Below are 22,243 nucleotides of genomic sequence, written 5' to 3'. Positions count from 1 at the left end.
TCTCCGCAGCACACACAATTCTGCTGTACTTAGAAAACCACTGCCACCAAAGTGGATTTGACATGGGCCTTGTGGCTCAGGAAGCAAGATTATTTGGGAAAATAAACTTCAGGTTACCTACAGTCCTGGGAATGAAGCACGTATAAATGTAATCTTATTGGTTTGACAGTGGTTCCATATTGACAGCCGTCAGGAAATCCACCATTATGTTGTTTCTGAATACTGAGAAACAGCCTAACAGTGATCCCAGCCATCAAAAGAACTGCTCTGCAAATTCTTAGGAAGACAGCCTAGATTTATTGTTGTTGTTTATGTTTGTTTTGAAACAGGGTTTTATGTGTATCCCAAAGTGTCTTGAATTTACTCCATAGCTGAAGATGGCCTTGAACTCCCAATCCTCCTGACTCTCCTGCCTGAGGGCTGGGATTACAGGAACACACCATCAGGCCCAGTTTAAGCGGTTGGAGCTCAGACTTAGAGCAGTATGCATGCTAGGCAAGCACTTTACCAACTGAGCGACATCCACAGCCCTGGGCCTTTTAAAGTATAGAAGCAATAAGTAGTCAAAATGCTGGATAAATTTACAATAGTTTTGTATCTTTACATTGCAGATTAAGAACAGGTTAGGCAAAGATCCAGCATTATTTCTGTTTACGCGAAGTTGGTAATTGTGGACCCTTATTTGTAATTATTCCTGCACTTCTGCTTAAGTAACTTTGGCCTCCTTGGCAGGTCCCTAAATGTCATATATAAAGGATTGTGATTACTAACTTAAAAAGCAGAGGCTAGGTGTGCTAGCTCAGGCCTGTTGACCCGGTACTTGAGAAGCTGAAGCAGGAGAATTCCTGTGAGTTTGAGGCCAGATTGGACTACCATATGAAACTGTATCTCAGAAAGGGAAACAAGAAAGTTACCTGAAGAAGAGAAGAGAGAACGAGAGACATTAGAGAAAGAAGAGGCCATCTCCAGTCCACACACAGACAGGTGAAGTGTTGGCAAACTGGATTTAGTCAGTATAAATAATGGTGCTTCCTGGAGGTCTTCCAGTACTGCAGTGCACCAGAACCCTAGAGGAAGCCAAGCACTCATCCAGTGTCCTCCTGATTGGCCGAGTGGAGTTATACAGATGCAGGTAAATATGATAGTAGCAGTGTTCTGGAAAATTCCAGGCTTAGTATGTCAGAGATACAAATTTTAAAATTATCGTTCTTGAAATTAAAACAGAGGAATGAAAGTATATGGTAAAGTATACTTTTTAGATGGCTATCTTTGGGAGAGGAATTTTTAGAAAAATATAATTTATTCTCCATTAAAGATACTTCTTAAAGTCAGGCCATTCTAGATTCTTACAGAGGATGATTTCTCATCTGCTACATCTACAGGTACATGTAAAAAATATGAATGTAAATCAGAGAGGACAGAATGTTCCATGTGTATCATTGAACACACTGGACAGCAGTTTCTCCTAGGCTGTGTGCATTCTCATTTGTTCTTCTGCTGTTTTCACACACAGTATGTGGTATATGACAGGAGGCACAGAAGCTGAGGCAGTTGTGGTCTTCCTATAGATGGGTCATATGCAGGAAACTAGGAGGTCAGAGCCATCGGGAAATATAATTAAGCAGGAAAACTGAGAAGATCCCAAATCCTGCTGTCTGCTGGAGAGTTTGGGTTATGTCGGTAGGCAGACTGCCTAAGCCTGGGGTTAATTTACCTACCCAGGTCTGCTCAGCAAAGGTGTCAGATCACTGGGGTTGAGGAAGGCTGTTTCACTGACACTTAACAGCACACAGGAAGAAGAACACAATATATATTCTCTGTACAATTCTGGGAAAAGTAAGAGGCAGTGAGTTAATACCTTTAAAACTCATAATGTGCTATCACTCTGTTAAGTGTAGGAAAGAAGACGTGAAGGGGGTAATGTGGCTTCCTCTGTGTAAAGAAGTGTTGGGTACAGAGGAGAATCCCTTTCTTTTTCAAATTTCACATCTATATGAAAATCATTTCAGTTCCTGCTGCCATGGCAGTAATTTCCAAAACCACTATAATAGGTGATTAACGTAGTATTCCTTACAAAAGGGACAGTGCCAAACTAGGTTCATGATCTAAGGAGACAAGAAAGTCACCACATTGGATTGGCTGTAGTATGTGGACCTTGAAAGGGGATTTTTGTTTTGTTTTGTTTTGTTTTGTTTTTAAAAGCATTAAGAACCCAAACCCCTTAATAGAGAAATAAAATAATTAATATCCAGGGTCACAGCATTGATCACTTGTAATGCTGGAGTTGCAGTATGTTGTAATCTATTTCAAACCTCACTTCTTTTATTTAGAATGATACTTACGCCTAAATAGTTAAGGCTGGGTATATAAATGGCTTGTAGCAAATTCAACACTCCTTCATGTTAAGTCTTGGAAAGATCAGGAATTCAAAGCTCATACTTAAACATAGTAAAAGCAATATACAGTGAACCAGTTGCCAACATCAAACTAAAATGGTAAGAAACTAGAAGTAGTCACACTAAAATCAGAGACTAGACAAGGCTGCTCACACCCTACCTATTTAATATAGTACTGGAAGTCCTAGCCAGAGCAATCAGACAGCAAATAGAGGTCAAAGGGATACAAATTGGAAACGAAGAAGTCAGAATATCACTATTTGTGTATGATATGATAGTACACTTAAGGCAGTCTACAAATTTGATGCAATCCCTATCCAGAGTCCAACTCAATTCTTCATAGAGTTAGAAAGAGCAATTTGCAAATTCATTTAATTGCAAATTCAATATCAAAGTCAATAAAAATAAAACTTCCAGGGGAATAATCATCCCTGACCTCAAGCTGTATTACAGAGTAATTGTGATAAAAACTGCATGGTATTGGTACAGAGACAGAAAGGTATATCAGTGGAACAGAATCAAAGACCCAGAAATGAACCCACACACCTATGGTCATTTGATCTTTGACAAAGGAGCTAAAAACATTCAATGGAAAAAGGACAACCTCTTCAACAAATGGTGCAGTTCAACTGGCAGTCAGCATGCAGAAGAATGCAAATCAATTCTTTCCTAACTCCTTGTACAAAGCTCAAGTCCATGTGGATAAAAGACCTCCACATAAAACCAGGTGCACTGAAACTAATAGAAGAGAAAGTGGGGAAGAGCTTAGAACACATGGGCACAGCGGAAATTTTTCTGAACAGAACACCAATGGCCTATGCTCTAAGATCAAGAATCAACAAATCATGGGACCTCATGAAATTTCAAAGCTTCTATAAGGCAAAGGACATTGTCAAAAGAACAAAATGGCAACCAACAGATTGGGAAAAGATCTTTACCAATCCTACATTTGATAGAAGGCTAGTATCCAATATATACAAAGACCTCAAGAAGTTAGACTCTAGAGAATCAAATAATCCTATTAAAAATGGGGTACAGAGCTAAACAAAGAATTCTTAACTGAGGAATATGGAATGGCTAAGAAACACCTAAAGAAATGCTCAACATCTCTAGTAATCAGGGAAATGCAAATCAAAATATCCCTGAGATTCCACTTCAAAAACTAAGGTGACCGCAGGTGCTGGTGAGGATGTGGAAAAAGAGGAACACTCCTCCACTGTTGGTGGGGTTGTAAGCTGGAACAACCCCTCTGGAAGTCAGTCTGTCGGTTCTTCAGAAAATTGAATATAGTACTACCTGAGGACCCAACTCTACCACTCTTGGGCATATATCCCAACGATGCTCCAACATCTAACAAGGACACATGCTCCACCATGTCCATAGCAGCCTTATTTATAGCCTTCTTATAGCCAAAATCTGGAAAGAACCCAGATGTCCTTCAACAGAGGAATGGATACAAAAATTGTGGTACATTTACACAATGGAGTACTACTTAGCTATTAGAAACAATGACCCACAGACGGTGTGAAGATTAAGAAAAAAGAAAAAAAAAAGAATATATTTTAATTAAAATAGAACTGTATCACATCTCCCTTTTTTTCTAAAGCCCGTCCCAGTTTCTCTCCTAACTCCTCAAATTAATAATCTCTTTTCCTATATTATTGTTACATATATACATATGTGTATGTATAGGTACCCACAAATACTTAATTACAACCTTATAAAAATGTGTTTGTATACTTTTATGCAAAAATGCTTAAAAATCTGTACATTTATCTTTGTTTTTAAAAATAAAGTTAAAAAAAAGAAACAATGAATTCATGAAATTCCTAGGCAAGTATTTCTCAGCTATTAAAAACAATAACTTCATGAAATTCCTAGGCAAATGGATGGAACTTGAAGCTATCAGCTCGAGTGAGGTAACCCAGTCACAACAGAACACTCACTGGTATGTACTCACTGATAAGTGTGGATACTAGCCCAAATGGCTCAGAATACTCATGAAACAATTCACAGAAATTATGAAGCTCAAAGAGAAGGAAGATCAGAAGGTGGATGCCTCAGTCCTTCTTAGAAGGAAGAACAAAATGTTCATGGAAGGAAATAATGGGACAAATAGAGGAGCAGGGATTGGAGAAAAAAAATATCCAGAGGCTGCCTCTCCTGGGAGTCCATCCCATATGCAGTCACTAAACCCAAGCACTATTGCTGATGCCAAGTAGTGCTTACTGGCAGGAACCTGATATGGATGCCTCCTCAGAAGGTCTGCCAGAGCCATACTGATACAGAGGAGGATGCTTGCAGCTAACCATCGTACTGAACTCGAGGACCCTAATGAAGGAGCTAGAGAAAGGACTGAAGGAGCTGAAAGGATCTGCAACCTTATGGGAATAACAAAAGTATCAACTAACCAAACCCACCACAGCTCCCAGGGACTAAAACACCAACCAGTGAGTTCACATGGAGAGACCCATGGCTCCAGGTACATATGCAGCAGAGGACAGCATTGTCTGATATCAACGGGAGGAGAGGCCTTTGGTCCAGTGTAGGGGAATGCCACCATGCTGAGGTGGGAGAGGGTGGTTGGGAGAAGGAGCACCTTCATGGAGGCAATGGGAGGGGAAAGGGAGATGGCTTTGGGGGAAAGGGATAACATCTGAAATGTAAATGCAGAGAGTATCCAATCAAAAACTGTAAAAATGGTTTGTAGCAAATAGAAACAATCCCAGGATTAAAAGAAGAAACAGAAGCCGTGTTTTATATATCTAATTTACATTCAACTGTGTACCAGGCTGTTTGCTAACAAAACAGTCATCTTTGTCAGCTCTAATTGTTAACTATGTTTGTTACCATGGAAGAACATCTTTTCATTTTACATATTATATTTATTTCATATATAAAGGGGCAACAGCTTTGTGTGTTTTCATTGTTGTTGTATGACTTTGTAGTACCAGGTAATGACAATGAACCCTTTCTAAACTTGTGATTTCTTTAAAAACAAAAGCAGAAGATATGTACAATATGTGTAAGTTTATAGCTTCTGTGAACCTTCCTAAAGGAAAGACTCACTTATATGCTTCTCTTATCTGTCCATCTGAATCTCTACTATTGGAACTCATTCTTGGGAGCGAAGGCTTCTAGAATTACAGTCTAGTTTTGTATGCTAGCAGGAAGCTTTTATATGCATGAGAACTACTGGGCTGTGTGGAAATATCAGCATAGTTGAAGAATATCAGACTGAGTAAAAGTGAAGGTGTATTTGATAATCTTATGTAGAAAAATAATTCCCTGAAACTAGTTAAAACACTAAATTTTCCTACTTTTGCAGTGATGGATATGGGGGTCTGGATTCTACGGTGGTCCTAACATTACTTTATCAAGCTTACATGAACTATAGAGACTTCCTGTAAATTATGTTTTTGATGAATATGAACTAATATTGCAGGGTTTATATCCTAACTTCTCTTGCATGTCGCTGCCATTGAACTTGCATGAAAAGCACTAACTACCTTCTTTCTCTTCTCCCTGATGTGCTCCAAGGCTGCCAGACAGATCAAGGATAGGTATGGTATAAAACCTACATTTCTTTTTATTTAAGTGTCAATACTGAAGTCAGAAATGAAATTCAGAAACCATTTTTCTTAGAATTCTGTTCACATAATAATAATTACGTACAACGCAAAGAAAATGTGCTGTGTATATAATAGAGTAACTAGTAAACTTTAAAGTCACATTTTAAGTTGTGGAAATTACATTTCTAAGAGAATTTCATTTCTGGTTTAATACAGTAGTTAGCTTAGTTTTTAGAATAGTTCTTAATTAGTTTAGTATTGAATATTGATCGGTTTTGATGACTTAGAAATGCATCCTGCTGAGATGCAGTTTTTGCTGTCTTTCTTAAATCAAAGTAGATCTTGTTTTCAGGGAAGTGCAGAGCTGCCTAGTGTCTTCAGTCTGAAGCTCCTTGCTGCTGTTATAACACCCTTGAGTTCTCCTGAGCATTTCTGGTGCCACCTTTCTTCTCCTGCCTCTACTCTCTTGTTTTTATACCAAGAAAACACTTAGGGAAGTTGCTAAGTAGTTTGGCTTAAAGAGGTGTTTCTCATAGGTAGTCAGAAACATAAAGGGGCATTTAGCACTTGCTGGAACCAATGTGTGTGTTAAAGGGGCTGAGGTCACACTTGGATTGTGTTCACTGGCTTGCAGAGTACTCACTGAGCATTGTCTGGAGTTTGTAACTTGAGGCTTTTATTTCAGGATGGTGAGATACTCTGACAGACACAACTTTTGAGTCTCTTCAAGTCTAGATCCGTTCATTCTTTATCAGGAACTTCACAGAAGTAGTCATTATGGATTGTGTGAAAATTAGTGTTTGATGTTAATTTGGAGAATTTCTTTTTTTTTACTGTTTCTTGATGTCTTTTTTGACAGTGGGAGGCTGGGAGGTGGAGCAAATTTACATAGAGTCAAACAAAAAATGTCCCATTTGTGTAGATTTTATATTATTATGTGATTAATGATGTGGTTCATTCTCATTAGTACTGGATATAGGAATTCACTAGAGTTTTGTTTTAAGAGGTGAATTCTCACCATTTCCTAGGCTGGCCTTGAGTCCAGAGTTCTTCTGCCTCAGGTCTGTAGGTGCACTCCGCTGTCCTCAGTGAAGGAAGTCTGTAAGTCTGACAGTGATCTGTCTGCTGAGGTCTGCCTGAAGCAGCTCTCCTGCCCAGGCTAGGTGACTACTCCATTACACTGCTGTGCTGCCTGCTTTCTCTGGCCAAGAAATCAGTTCCTAACCAGACTTTGGACTATCCAGAAAATCTTGAGAGAGATCTCTCCTCCGTCTCAAGATTCTGTGTGTGGCCTTTCCCAGCTCTCATCTGTACTTCTGATGCCCTCTTTTCAGGGTTGTTTGCCAGGATTTGATTTTAATGCAGCTCTTATGGCTCTTTTTCTGCGTCAGCCTCTTCATGTGATCCCATCAGCAGCCTGGCATCAGGGGAATCAGAGTCCTTGTCTCTCCTTTGTTTTGTTTAAAGCCAAAGGAATGAACACATGACAGACAGCATGGTGTGGGACTGTCTTAAGGCTAACTTGTCTAATATTTTCAGTTAAAAGTAAAATTATGTTTTTTTGAAAATACTATTTATACATGTGAATTGACTCATGTGTTTTTATTTGATTGTTTTCTTTTCTTTCTCTCTTTCTCTCTTTCTTTCTTTCTCTCTTTCTCTCTTTCTTTCTTTCTTTCTTTCTTTCTTTTCTTTCTCTCTTTCTTTCTTTCTCTCTTTCTTTCTTTCTTTCTTTTTCTCTCTCTCTCTCTCTTTCTTTCTTTCTTTCTCTTTCTTTCTCTCTCTCTCTCTTTCTTTCTTTCTTTCTTTCTCTCTCTTTCTTTCTCTCTCTCTCTTTCTTTCTTTCTTTCTTTCTCTCTTTCTCTCTCTCTTTCTTTCTTTCTTTCTTTCTCTCTTTCTCTCTCTCTCTTTCTTTCTTTCTTTCTCTCTTTCTTTCTTTCTCTCTCTCTCTTTCTTTCTTTCTTTCTTTCTCTCTTTCTCTCTTTCTCTCTCTCTCTCTCTCTCTCTCTCTCTCTCTCTCTCTCTCTCTCTCTTTCTTTCTTTCTTTCTTTTTTTCTGAGACAGGGTTTCTCTCTGTAGCCCAGTCTGTCTTGGAACTAACTCTGTTAGACCAGGCTGTCCTCAAACTCAGACATCCAACTGCCTCTACCTCCTAAGATTAATGGCATGTGCCACCCCTGCCGGGCAGATTCATATAAGTTTTTATTTTGACTAGAAATTGTTCTTATTTTTATTATTGTAGGTAACATTTCTACTGCATTGTTTGGGAAGGCCATTCTTTTTCTTTCTGTTCCATTTTGATTGTGTTTTTGTAGATTTTACTGGTTTCAGATTTAAAATTCTAAAATCCTCAGCTTTTCTCATTAAATAATTAGTTCATTAGGTTTAAAGAAACCGGCAATGCTGAACCCATTTATTGAGCATCTATGAACGATGTCATCTCAGTGGTGCTGTAGGAGCTCTGACATCAGAAGATGCTCAGGGCCGCACATGTGCATGTACGGCTGAGCCTTGGTAGTATCGAGATCTTATTCTTTGACAACCAACAGCTTGGGCTGTGTGTATGGAATATACAGTGCATATTTGGTTTCTAAAGACATGTGAGCTGCCTTCCCCATGAACTGGTTTACAATATGCTAAAGTAATTTCTGCTTGTTCATTGTTATATTACAGTGATTACTTCATTTTTTGATGAAGTAAAATAAATATTGCACTTTACATCAGCTTTACATCAGCAAGTTTGCCATCTTTCATGCGGCTGACCTTTTGGTCGCAGGTCCTGTTAACTAGGCCTGGTGCTGCCTTAGCTCCTGCTGCCCTGTGTACTAGGAAGAGAACAGTGATGAGTGGACATCGCTCGCTCTCTCCAAGGATGTTACCGTGCTGGCTGATACTTACAGAAATTTCCTGTAACATGGAAATGTTGAATTGATGGTTAACAAGTTATTTAAATACATTTATTTTTCTTTTGTGTGGGAAAACCATTCATATGGATAGCTGAGGGAAAGCAGTTACAAACAGGGACACAATTAAGTGGGTTCCCTTTTTATGTCAACGTATGAGTTTGTTTTATTTTCAGATTTTGCTAAGAACTTCCTCATACTTTTGATAAAGTAGCATCTGGTTTGGTTAGATCTTTATTTTGTGTTTACTTCACATTTATCTGAGTGTTTATTGAACACTTCTTATTCTATGACACATAGGTCCACCAGGCTGTATCTCATCGTAAGCATCTTTGCATGCAGTTGGCGCTGATAGATAAGAGTGACATCTTGGTGGTGTGACATTCACTGCAAGGATCTCAGTGCCTCCCCTGTGCTCGTGGTTTAGCAGATTGCAGTACGTGATGCCAGGTGTCTGCCTTTGTTGAGAGGACATGCTGTAGCAGTAGCTGGGAGAAGGCTTGAGGCAGGCTCATGCCCTGTGGAAGTGAGTAAGGCTAGGTGCTGGGAAGTAAGAGTGGACACAGAGCTGCGGATGCGTTGGGATCTTGTACGGATTATTTATAATAGGTACTGGTTATTGTGATATCGGTGAGATTTTAGAAAACTGGCTGGAGCTTCAGCTTTTAATTCTGTTTCCAAAGGGCAGTGAAGTTTATTTAACTGCCTGTGTCAGAGTTTCTATAGTCACTTCAGAAAGAATTGTTGTCTTAATTTTATAAGTCATATGAAATGTGTTGCTTTCATTTATTGATTTAAAACGTGTGTCTGTGTTTACTGTAGAGTCACAATGGCTTCTGCCTTCCGCCTTTCTTTGAAACCAAAAGTCAGTGACAACATGACCCACTTAATGGTGGACTTCTCTCAGGAAAGACAGATGCTGCAAACTTTGAAGTTTTTGCCAGGTAAATACATTATTACATGGGGACTTTGGAATAAAAAATATGGCAAGGGTTTTCTGTAATGAACATTATGCAAATATTAAATAAATATAGTAGATTTACCTTTAGCTAGCTTTTATTGAAAATAATTGTTTTCTTGCAGTACAAATTCAGCTTTAATGACGAAGAGACAGCACATGTTGCTGTTGGGCAAAGAATAATAGTTGGTCTCAGGCTAGACGGCATAGATTGGAATTTTGCTGGGTTTTTACAGTGTGATCTCAAGAAGTCAACTAACTTTACTCACTTTTGTACATCTTTAAAATGCAATGCAGATGTTCTCCATGCTTCATAGGTGTTACATGATTGGTTCTTCTAACTCACCTATGGCAGCAGCTGGGACTCACTTCAGTCTCGGTGAATGTTTACTGCCAGTCTTGGTGTTATGTGTGGTGTTCAGCATAAACTGTCTCCAGACAGTTTGTTAACAATGTCTTAGGAGAGAGTTACTCTAACTCTGAAACTCAGTCACAGTGATCTCTCCTCCATGTGTAACAGCCAGCTGATGGAATTTGTTAGTGTCCATTGAAGTCTCTCTTGGTGTTTTTAGTGCCAAGTAGTATTTTTATTACCAAGTAATTCTGTTAGTTGATACGTAAAATTGGTAAAACAATGGTAATTTGGGGAATCAAGACTCCACTTGAAATTCCACTTACATGTTTTTTTGTGGGATTTGTGTAACTGTGGTTTTTGTCTGTTTGCTTATTTTTGAGGTGGACTGGTTTTTTTAAGTAGGAAATACTAATTGCACAAAACCATTTCTTCTCTGAATTTAAACGTAGTCGTAAAGACTAGTTTAATAATCAAAATGCTGTAAGAGTTCCCAGTAAGGGTAGGGTAGGTGAAGAAACAGCTTATGTGGTAGAAGTTATGAGCTGTAGAGGAGGAATGCAGAAGCAAAGGTGAAAGAACGGGGTGCATCTGAGGAAGGTGTCAGTGTGTGCAGGAGTGTACGCTCAGGATTACACAGATGAGATTATCCCTGACCTACGCAGATTTGACTTGTAGTTTTCTACATTAAACTGGAGAGAGGTGATAAACATTTAGCAGAGATCACAGTTTTGCGGGTTGGCGGTACGTGGTTGGATGAGATATGCTCTTGCGATGGAGGGCAGCAGCGGGAAGCTAGAGTTTGCATTGAGTCTTGTAAAGAGCCAGTTGTATGCAGTGGAGCATACTGTGTGGGCAAACTGCAGTACACCATAGCCTAGGCTTCTGACATGAGTTTTTACATAAGAACCTTTCAGGCTACGGGTGGCTGAATGTGCTGCAAGCCTGCTGCACATCGAAGGACATCTGTGCTGTCATTCAGCTCACAGGGCTCATGGTTGCTGTGCAGCTGATACCAAAAGGCAAGGAAACATTTTTTGGAGTTTCCAAATACCAGATACTTTAAATGGTTTGGTGAGTTTAGTCTTCATGCTTAGAATTTCCTTGGGAAGAGACTGGATCTTATTTTAGTTTTGAGAGCTTGAGGTTTTAGATCAGAGTTCTGCTGATTACTCGTTAACTGAGACCTTACATTTAGTATCTGCATGTTCACTTGTGAGCTCCAGCTTCTGCTTAGCAGCAGAACACAGCCTCGTGTGCACAAGACAGCGCTACCATAGGAAAGAGGGAGTGTAAGGACTTGTCGGGACTAGAGTAGGGACTTAAACGTCAGGCTGGAATAGATCTCAAAAATCTGCATTTGTCAGGCTCTGGTACAGACTCTCCAGAGACAGTTTTATCAGGACCTGTCCTCAAGTACTTTATGGCATCTGCAGTAGTGTCTATGTTTGGTGTCTGTATATGGGATAGACCCCACCCAGGCAGGGAGTCTCTGGATGGCCTTCCTTCAGTCTCTTCTCCACACTTTGTCTCCATATTTTTTTCCCTTGAGTATTTTGTTCCCTTCTAAGAAGGATTGAAACATCCATGCTTTGGTCTTCCTTCTTCTTGAATGTTATATCTTGGGTGTTCTGAGCTTTTGGGCTGATATCCACTTACCAGTGAGTACATACCATGTCTATTATTTTGTGACTGGGTTACCTCACTCATTGTGCAAATGTACCACATTTTCTGTATTCATTCCTTTGTTGAGGGACATTTGGGTTTCCAGCTTCTGGCTATTATATAAATAAGGCTGCTGTGAACATAGTAGAATATGTGGCCTTGTTATATGTTGGAGCATCTTTTGGGTATATGCCCAGGAGTCATAGAACTGGGTCCTTAGGTAGTACTATATTCAATTTTCTGAGGAAACACTGACTGATTTCCAGAGTGGTCGTACCAGCTTGCAATCCCACCAATAATATTGGAGCGTTCCTCTTTCCCCACATCCTCGCCATCATCTGCTGTTACCTGAGTTTTAATTTTAGTCATTCTGACTGGTGAGAGGTGGGATTTCAGTGTTGTTTTGATTTGCATTTCCCTGATGACTAGGGATGTTGAGCACTTCTTTTGGTGCTTTTATTGATCTTGTTAATTTTCTCAAAGAACCACCAGCTCCTGGTTTTGTTGACTCTTTGTATGGTTCTTTTTGCTTCTACTTGGTTGATTTCAGCCCTGAGTTTAATTATTTCTTCCATCTACTTCTCTTGGGTGTATCTGCTTCCTTTCGTTCTAGAGTTTTCAGATGTACTGTCAAGCTGCTAGTGTATACTCTCTCCGGTTTCTCTTTGGAGGCACTCAGAGCTCTGAGTTTTCCTCTTAGCACTGCTGTCAATGTGTCCCATCGGTTTGGGTATGTTGTGTCTTAATTTTCATTAAATTCTAAAAAGTCTTTAATTTCTTTATTTTTTCCGTAACCAAGTTGTCATTGAGTAGAGTGTTGTTCAGCTTCCTTGTGTATGTGGGCTTTCTGTTGTTCTGTTGTTACTGAAGACGAAGCTGTAGTCTGTGGTGATCTGATAGGCTGCATGGGATTATTTCAGTCTTGTATCTGTTGAGGCCTGTTTTGTGACTGACGATATTTGGAGAAGGTACTATGAGATGCTGAGAAGAAGGTGTATTCTTTTATTCTAGGATAAAATACCCTATAGATATCTGTCAAATCCATTTGGTTCATAACTTCTGTTAGTTTCACTGTGTCTCTGGTTAGTTTCTGTTTCCATAATCTGTCTGCTGATGAAAGTGCCATGTTGAAGTCTCCCACTATTTTTCTGTGTGTACAATGTGTGCTTTGAGCTTTCATAAAGTTTCTTTTATGAATGTAGGTACCCTTATATTTGGAGCATAGATGTTCAAAATTGAGAGTTCTTCTTGGTAGATCTTTAATGAGTTGAAGTGCCCTTCATTATTTTTTTTTTGATAACTTTTGGCTGAAATACTTTATTTGATATTAGAATGGCTACTCCAGCTTGTTTCTTGGGATCATTTGCTTGGAAAATTTTTTCCAGCCTTTTACTCTGAGGTAGTATATGTCTTTGTCACTGAGGTGCATTTCCTGTATTCAGAAAATGCTGGGCCTTGTTTAAGTATCCAGTCTGTTAATCTGTCTTTTTATTTGGGAATTGAGTCCATTAATTTTAAGACATATTAAGGAGTAGTGATTGTTGCTTTCTGCTATTTTTGTTATTAAAGGTGGAATTAGGTTTGTGTGGGCATCTTCTTTTGTGTTTGTTGAAAGAAGATTACATTCTTGCTTTTCCTACTATGTAGTTTCCCTCCTTGTATTGGGGTTTTCCATCTATTATCCTTTGTATGGCTGAATTTGTGGAAAACAATGTATAAATTTGGTTCTGTCATTTAATATCTTGGTTTCTTCATCTATGGCAATTGAGAGTTTTGCTGAATATAGTAACCTGGGCTAGCATTGTGTTCTCATAGATTTGTATGATGTCTGTCCAGGATCTTCTAGCTTCATAGTCTCTGTTGAGAAGTCTGGTGTGATTCTGATAGGTCTGCTTTTATAGGTTACTTGACCTTTTTCCCTTACTGCTTTTAATATTCTTTTGTTGTTTGTGCATTTGGTGTTTTGACTATTATGTTGGGTTTCTCTGTGTAGCCCTGGCCATCCTGAAACTTGTTCTGTAGACCAGGCTGGTTCCAGACTCAGACCTTTTCTTGCTTCTACCTCCTGAGTGATAGCATTGATGGCGTGTGCCACCACAGCTTAGCTTGGTAATTCTTGATATTCTTTCCTCCTCTTCCTCCTCCTCTTCCTCATCCCCCCCCACACTTCCTCCTGGTGCTGCATGTGTGCATTTGCCCTCCCTTCCCTCCTTCCTTTTTGCATCTATTTCCTCTCCCCTTGGAGATAGTCTCCAGGTTGCTGGTGTGGAAATCACAATGTAGACCAGGCTGACCTCAAACCTATATGTAGAGTTTCTCTTTGTCCCCAAAGTGCTGGGAGAGTATGTCACATGCCTGGCTTGGTCATTGGTTTTTATATCTGTGGAGTCTGTAGTAATGCCTCCTCTTTCATTTCTGACATTAATGATTTATGTCTTCTGTCTTTTGGAGTTAACCTAGGTACCAGCTTTCTGACTTTAATGATTTTTCAGAGAATCAGCTTTTAGTTTCATGAGTTTTCTTTATTGGTTTTCTGTTTTTAGATTAATTGATTTCTGTTCTAATTTCATCACTATTTTTCTAATTTTGTATTTAATTTGTTTTTTTCTTGTGTATATGTATTTAGTTTCTAAAATGGATGCTTAGATTATTGACTTTTAGATTTAGATGTATTCAGTCGTGTTATTATTTCTCTTTATAAGCACTATCATGTGTTTTACAAATTTTCATAAGCTGTATTTTTATTTTCATTTAGTTCAAAATATTTACAACTTTCTCAAGATACTGTGCTTGACCCATGAGTTATTTAGAAGTGTGTTGTTTAATATCACTAAGTATTTTTCCAGTTCTTTTTTTCAGTTAGTTATTTCTAGTTTAATTGGGTTGTGGACTAAGAATAGATACTGTCTATTTTCTATACTTCTAACTTTGTTTACATTGTGGGCCAGAATGCAGTCTGTCTTGCTAAAAATTCATAGGCATTTCAGGTGATTCTATGTTCTTCTAACACTTTGCACAGTAAGCCATAGATGTCAGACGTGGAGGTTATTTTTTTATATTTATTCTTTAATCATTTTTTACAGTCCAGTTATTATCCCCCTCCAAGTCTGCCCTTTGACAGTTCCTCATCCCATTCCTCTACTCCCTCTCTCCATGAGGATGTCCCTATTCCCTGGGGCCTCATCTCTCAAGAGTTAGCCATGTCTTCTCTCACTGAGGCCAGACCAGGCAGTCCTCTGCTGTATGTGTCAGGGCTTCGTACCAGCTGGTGTATGCTGGTTGGTGGCTCAGTGTCTGAGAGATCTCAGGGGTCTGGGTTAGTTGACTGCTGGTTCTCCCATGGGGTTGCCCTCCTCCTCAGCTTCTTCCAGCTTTTCCCTAATTCAACCACAGGGGTCCTTGACTTCAGTCCAATGGTTGGGTGTAAGTATCTGTTTCTGTCTCAGTCAGCTGCTTGTTGGGCCTCTCAGAGGGCAGCCCTGCCAGGCTCCTGTCTGTAAGCACATCATAGCATCAGTAATGGTGTCAGGCCTTGGAGCCTCCCCCTGAGATGGATTCTAAGTTGGGCGGATCACTGGACTGCCTTTCCCTCAGTCTCTTTTCCATTTTTGTCCCTGCAGTTCTTTTAGACAGGAACGATTCTAAGTCAGAGTTTTTGGACTATGGGGTGGTAATCCCATCCCTCCACTTGATGCCCTGTCTTTCTGCTGGATGTGGGCTCTACAAGTTCACTCTCCCCACTGTTGGGCATTTCATCTGAGATCCCTCCTTTTGAGTCCTGAGAGTCTCTCACCTCCCAGGTCTCTGGTACATTCCAGAGGGTACCCCAACCTTCCACCCCTAAGGTTGCATATTTCTATTCATTCTGTTGGCCCTCAGGTCTTCTTTCCTGTCCATCCCTCTGCCCCCCACCAATACCTGATTATGTTCCTTTTCCCCACCCTGTCCCCTCTCTCACCCAGGTTCCTCCCTCCTTCTGTCCCCTACCCCCATAATTGCTTTCTTCTCCCTCTCAAGTGGGATTGAAGCATCCTTCCTTGGTCCCTTCAGCATGAGTTTATTGATGGAGTGGTTTGGTTCAGCAATTTCCTGTGGTGTTCTGCCATCTCTAAGTGGTCTGGATCTGTGCCTGTCTCTTTGCAGTCTTGTTAGTTTTAACTCATCAGATTCTTGAGTTTTTCTTGTGGAATCAATACTACACCCTTTCTTATCCTTGAAAAATACCTTCACTTTAATGTCCAGAGTGTCCAAAATTAATGGACTTAACACGTTGTATTTGTGTGTTTTGAGTTGTGTTTGTGTGTTTTGGGTTGTATTTGTGTGTTTTGGGTTGTATTTGTGTGTTTGGCGTGCGTGATATAAATATAACAATAAGAAAGAGGCCGTGATTTTGAGAGTGAGCAAGGGATGGTGGTATAAATGGAAAGGGTTAGAGGAGAAAAGGAAAAGAAGGAAATAACATGGTTATATTTTAATTAAAAACATTAAAAAGTTAGGAAAATAAAGTTGAATTGAGATTTTTACAACCTCCTCCTTCAGGATTTATGACTTGCTGTACGGGCTCACAAAACTCAGAAAAATACTGTACTTACATTTACTCATTTATTACAAAGGCTACTTTAAAGCTCAAAGAGGTATCAGGGCGAAGTCTGGAAGGAGCCCAGCTACAGGAGGTTCCTTCTTTGCGGGATGCTGCTGTGCCACATTCTCAGCGTGCATGAGTTCTTACCACCGCGTTGCTTAGTGCACCTTACTTGGTTTCCCAGAAGTCCTCTCAGCCCACTCATTTTGGTCTTAGAGACTTCATTGCATTGGTGTGAAGTCAGTGATTGCCAGAGGAGTTGGTGAGGAAATCTACAAGAGCATTTGATAAAGTGGTCCTGAATCAGGAATCACGATTAATAACCAACATATGTGTATCATAATGTCGCATCATACTTTATGCAAATGACACGGTAACCACAAACCCCAAAATCCTAGAGATATTAGAAACAAAGGAGGAAATGAAACCTGTTCAAGCATTTTTTTTTTAAATGGAAAAGTGAAGACGAAGAAACACAGGAGCTGTAAGACAAGTAGAAAACAGGGAACCAAGTGGCAGTAGTAAATCCTTCCTTATCAGTAATTAAATGCAGGGACTCAGCAGTAAAGAGTGCTTGTACATTTCTCAGAGGACTGGATTGATTTCATGCATCCGTGTAACATCCCACCACATCCTGTTCTAGTCCAGTGAATCCATGCCCTCCATTGACCTCTGTAGATAGGTATTGGTGTTCTCAGCCGAACTGCAAGGTTCTCTGGGCTTTGAAGCTGATATTTGTTGTTACATTGTGATACAGAATTTCCAGGAAGAATAGACTCACTGTTGTTAAATTCCTTCCACTCCACTTACTCAGCTCTTGCATCCTACAGTGATTCTGTGGCCACTTGAAACTTCTAGTATTTGTTTTGTTCGGTGCTTTTCCTAGTTGGTTATTTCATCTGCAAAGAAAATTTTGTTTTTATGTACTTTAGATATGTTTCATTTTTATTTTCTTGTCGTGCTAGATTTGGATAAGACTTGTAGTAAAATGATGATAGGAAGGGAATATCTTCACCCTTGTTCTGCAGTCTTGGGGTAGGTATTGTGTTTCTGACCATTAACTGTGATGTTAATGTCACCTCCAGGATGTTTTGAACATGTTCTGTATTTTATCTTAGTTTTATTCTGTTTGCTTGTTTGCTTTTGAGAACCATTTAGCCTCAGCCTCCCAAAAGCTGGGGTTCCAGGTATGCACCATCAGATGTATACAGGGATTGGCCAGCTTGGAATATAATATTTTATTTATTTATTACATTCATATGAGTGATTTTCCTGCATGTGTGTGTGCACCATCTATATGCCTGGTGTGTGCAGAAGCCAGAAGAAGGGGTATCAGGTGCCCTGGAACTGCAGTTACACATAACTGTAAGCTTCCCTACGGGGCCTGGAAATAGAACTGGGTCCTACCCACTTAGCCATCTTTTCAGACCTTTGAAAATATTCTTTATAAAGTTTCTTACTGCTTCTACTTTCTTGTCATGAATATTGATTATTGTAATTTTTCATTTATTGTGGTCATATTTTTATTAATGTTATTTAATATACTCATCAATTTTAAATGTTGATCTAGCTTTACAAACCAGGGTATTTTTTAAAATAAGGACTCATTGTATAGCCTCATCTGCCTGTGATACTGACCCTGTAGAGCTGGCTTGCCTCAACCTCATAGAAACCTGGCTGTTTCTTCTTCCCAAGTACAGGGACTAAAAGCATGCACCATCATAAGAGGAGTAAATATTTTTATATTCCTGCTTTAAACTTTACATATTTTACATATGTATCTATATGTCATATCTATATATATTCATACACTTAAGATGCATCTGAATCACTTGTCTAGTGTTGCAAAACTGTGAAATCTATTTATAGAAAATAAATAGATTTATAGACTCACATGTTAATTGTAGCTCATTTAATATATCATAAAACTCTTGGCAGTTTTATGATATATTCATAAGTATTTTTGAAAGTGAGGAAATCAGTTTTATTTACTATGTTAAAATTATTTTAATGTGTTTTGAAATTTGATCAACATTACTTTTATGTATTTATGGGGTATAGCATGATATTTTTATATATAGTCAAATCACAAAGTCATGATCAAATTATTTATGATCACATCATCACCTAAAACATTTACCATTTGTGTTGGGAACATTTACAAAATGTAATTGTTTTAAAGTATATAATAAATTATTGTCAACTCTAGCAATTTTCTTCTGCTTTGGAATACCAGAAACTATTCTTGCTATTTAACTTGATATGTTTGTTCATACCTGGTAACCAACTTCTCTTATCTTCCCACTCCCTATAAACCAGATTTTAAAAGTACACTGAAAACAATTTTTACTTTATTTATTTTATTCAAAGCTGTCAATACCTATTTAATTTGTATCAAACAACATTTAAGATACATTCACAAGTAACAAGCCATTCTTGATTATCTTTAGCATAATAGATGTTTGGAATTCACCAGTTGGCATCTAAGATGTTAATAAACCAGAGACTCTGAGAAAGCTTTGGAATGCAGACATTTATAATCTGGTAATAAAAGAGGCTTTGAAAGTAATTATTTTGTATTTCTTGGTTATTCTGATAATCTGACTCCCTTTTGAATATTTAAAAAAACAAATAGCAAAGTTGAGTGCTAAGCATAATAAATGTTTGTTCAGTGTTATAATATGTGAGAATTGATAGTCCTCTTTTTCCCCCTTTTCTGCAGTTCCAAAAGCTCCAGAGATTGACCCAGTAGAGTGTTTGGTAGCTGACAACTCTGTAACTGTAGCTTGGAAAATGCCGGAAGAAGATAATAAAATTGACCATTTCATAATGGAATATAGGAAGACGAATTTTGATGGACTTCCACGTATAAAAGATGAGCGATGTTGGGAAGTGATTGATAACATCAAGGGTACTGAATATACATTATCAGGTAACATGACAGCATTACATAAATCTTCTCTTTAGAAAACAGTTTGTTATTTTAAATGATAAAATTAAGTTTTATCAACCAACTGCTCTTTTAATATATTTGCTATGTGAATGAATTTCTGTTAAAAATATCAGTAAAACTTCTAATTGCTTAATATTTGCAGCCTACTAAAGTAGTGTGTAAGACAAATATAAAAGAATGTTTTGGAAGCAATATTTCAGAGCAGTCTTTGTCCCCTGCTTTTCTTTTTCTGTTGTTTGTTTGTTTAGACAGACTCTCCATGTAGTCCTGGCTACCCTGGAGCTCACTAAACCCCAGGCCAGTCTTGAACTCTGCCTCCCGAGAGCTTGAATTAGGGCATGTGCCACCATGCCCAGCCAACCTTTACTTTTAATTTTTGACTAAATTTTGCTTAGCTCCACATTAGAACAGAATTGGGACTTTCTAGGACTTTTTTGTTTCAGTCTTTTTAATGCTTTTTGAAGGTATCTTAGTGTAATGAGGTCTTTTGATACTTTAACGCCACAGTATTAGCAGAGCTTTGCAGTGTGTCCTGTGCAGAGTGGGAGACATTACGAGCTGTCCTGTTGAGCACTAGTTCCTTTCCCGGAGCAGGAGCAAGAATTATGTGTAGTAGACATGAGTGCATGCAGCACACTACAGTTAGCCAGCACATCACATGTCCCTTAATCCTGAACGGTTGGAGATGGTTTGTCATTGTTACTTTACAGCTAGAAAACAAGTTCATCTAGTTTTAAAGGTTTTATAGCTAGTAATGTTTGGACTCCATTTTTTAGTCTCAGTGTAACTGCACACATCATGTCAGTCTCTTGCTTTATTTCCTTTCAACTTTGATGTAAAAATGGTATTTCATATAAACATTGCACTGGCTGGTTTTGTGTGTCAGTGTAACAGACATAAGCTAGAGAAGGAGCATCAGTTTAGGATATGTCTCCACGAGCTCCAGCTGTGAGCTAATTTCTCAGTGATAAATGGGGAGGTCCCAGCCCATTGTAGGTGGTGCCATCTCTGGGCTGGAGGTTCTGGATTCTGTAACATGCAGACTGAGCAAGCCATGGGGAACAAGCCAGTAAGTAGCACGCCTCCATGGCTTCTGCATCAGCTCCTGCCTCCAGGTTCCTGCCTGATTTCAGTTCCTGCCCTGATTTCTTTCAGTTGTGAACAGCAGTGTGGAAGTGTTAAGCTGAATAAACCTATTCCTCCCCAATTTGCTATTTGGGCATGGTGTTTTGTCCCAGCAATATAAACCTTGACTAACACAAGCACACATTTCATATTCATATAAAAGTTCTTCAGGGGTATTTATTTTCCAAAAAAATGATGAATATGCTATAGTAAATTGTGACATCTCTTCCTTCAATGGAATACTACAGGTTTTGGCTGTTGTTGTGGCTGTTGCTGGCTTTGTTGTTGGTTTGTTGTGATTTTTGTTTTTGTTTGTTTGTCCTTTGGAGATAAGCTCTTGCTTTGTAGCACAGGTTAAATGGAACTAATGATCTTCATGTGTTGGCTTTACAAGGACTGGTATTACAGGCGTGTGTCACCATACCTAGAACAACGCCACCTCTAATGAATCCTGAAAGGGTACTGTTTCATTAATCACCATGTTAAAAATGTTGGTAATTGTGTAAAATATTTATTTTGAAGAAAATATTAGGCAAATCATTCTTGTTTGTAGGCATTATCACCCATTTAACAGGAATCTACACTCTTCTCAAGTAAATGGATTTCTGTTTGATGTATACTCAGTTTTGAGAAGGAATTCTTTACTTTTTATGACAAAAAAACCTTTCTCTTTTTTTTCAGGCTTAAAATTTGATTCAAAGTATATGAATTTCAGAGTGAGAGCATGCAACAAAGCTGTGGCCGGAGAGTACTCTGATGCGGTGACCCTGGAGACCAAAGGTAAGACCGTAGCCATTGGGACCTCCGCAGGCAGAACTGCCTTCCAAAGTCATTAGAGACTTAGAGTCGTTTCGTGTGTACTTGGACTCCTTCCCACCACCTACCACCTACCTCTGCCCTTTGCAGTGTTAGAAATCAAAGGCAGGGGAAATAGGACTTGGGAAGTAAGGATTTCCCTTGGATTCTCCCTTAGAGAGGTGAGAGAAAACAGTACGTATAGTCACTTCTCTCCATTTTGTGGATCGCAGAGATCAAATTCAGGTCAGCAAGCTTAGGTAGCAGGTCCCTCTGCCTGCTAAACCATCTCACTGTCCTGAGATGTTGTAGTTATGTTTGCTGTGGGTGTTTAGTTCACATTTTAGGTTAGTAAATACTTAAGAGCTGTGGAAGTTTGTCAGAGAATTAAATAAGTAAATCTTTTTGTAAAAGTGAGTACACTGTAGCTGTCTTCAGACACACCAAAAGAGGGCATCAGATCTCTTTATAGATGGTTGTGAGCCACCATGTGGTTGCTGGGAACTGAACTCAGGACCTCTGGAAAGGCAGTCAGTGCTCTTAACCCCAGCATTCATGGTTTTTTGGTCTTTAAGATAAGTTTGAGAGACTAGATACTATTGATAACCATTATGAAATGAAGAAAGGAAGGTTGAAGTACATTATATTTACCACAGACCCTAGGTCTGCCCTAGCTGAGCATTAGAATCTAGTTTCAGATCCCAGGCCAGGCTTTATTGTAGGCTTCTAACCCAGGTTCTGTTCTCTGAGAGTTCAGATCTATGAATGGCACCTTTTGCATCACAGGAAACTTTTTAGGTTTTCACTGATTTGAAAGCCACTCTGCTAGACATTCTCCCACTTACACGGTGGTAGTCGTCTGAGTTTTTTTCCTGGAGTCAATACTTGAGGCTTGCTGCATTCTGACATCTAGTTTATTTCTTATGCACTTAAGTAGATAAA

The 22,243-nt window shown here is 39.0% G+C and overlaps 1 protein-coding gene across 3 annotated transcripts in view; it reads left to right on the top strand.

The window, feature by feature from the left end:
- The window catches only part of FSD1L (fibronectin type III and SPRY domain containing 1 like), a 66,145-nt gene that overhangs the window by 20,117 nt on the left and 23,785 nt on the right, over positions 1–22,243 (top strand). For all 3 annotated transcript variants that reach the window (XM_080940130.1, XM_080940129.1, XM_080940128.1), the window contains exons 5-8: positions 5,937–5,959; positions 9,694–9,815; positions 19,151–19,360; positions 21,188–21,286. In XM_080940130.1, the coding sequence (XP_080796256.1) occupies positions 5,937–5,959; positions 9,694–9,815; positions 19,151–19,360; positions 21,188–21,286 (454 nt within the window). The remainder of the gene's footprint in view (positions 1–5,936; positions 5,960–9,693; positions 9,816–19,150; positions 19,361–21,187; positions 21,287–22,243) is intronic.

Source organism: Micromys minutus, assembly GCF_963924665.1.
Source record: "Micromys minutus genome assembly, chromosome: 28".
NCBI lineage: Eukaryota > Metazoa > Chordata > Mammalia > Rodentia > Muridae > Micromys > Micromys minutus.
Note: the sequence above shows the minus strand (reverse complement) of the source record. Positions and strands in the feature narration are given on the sequence as shown.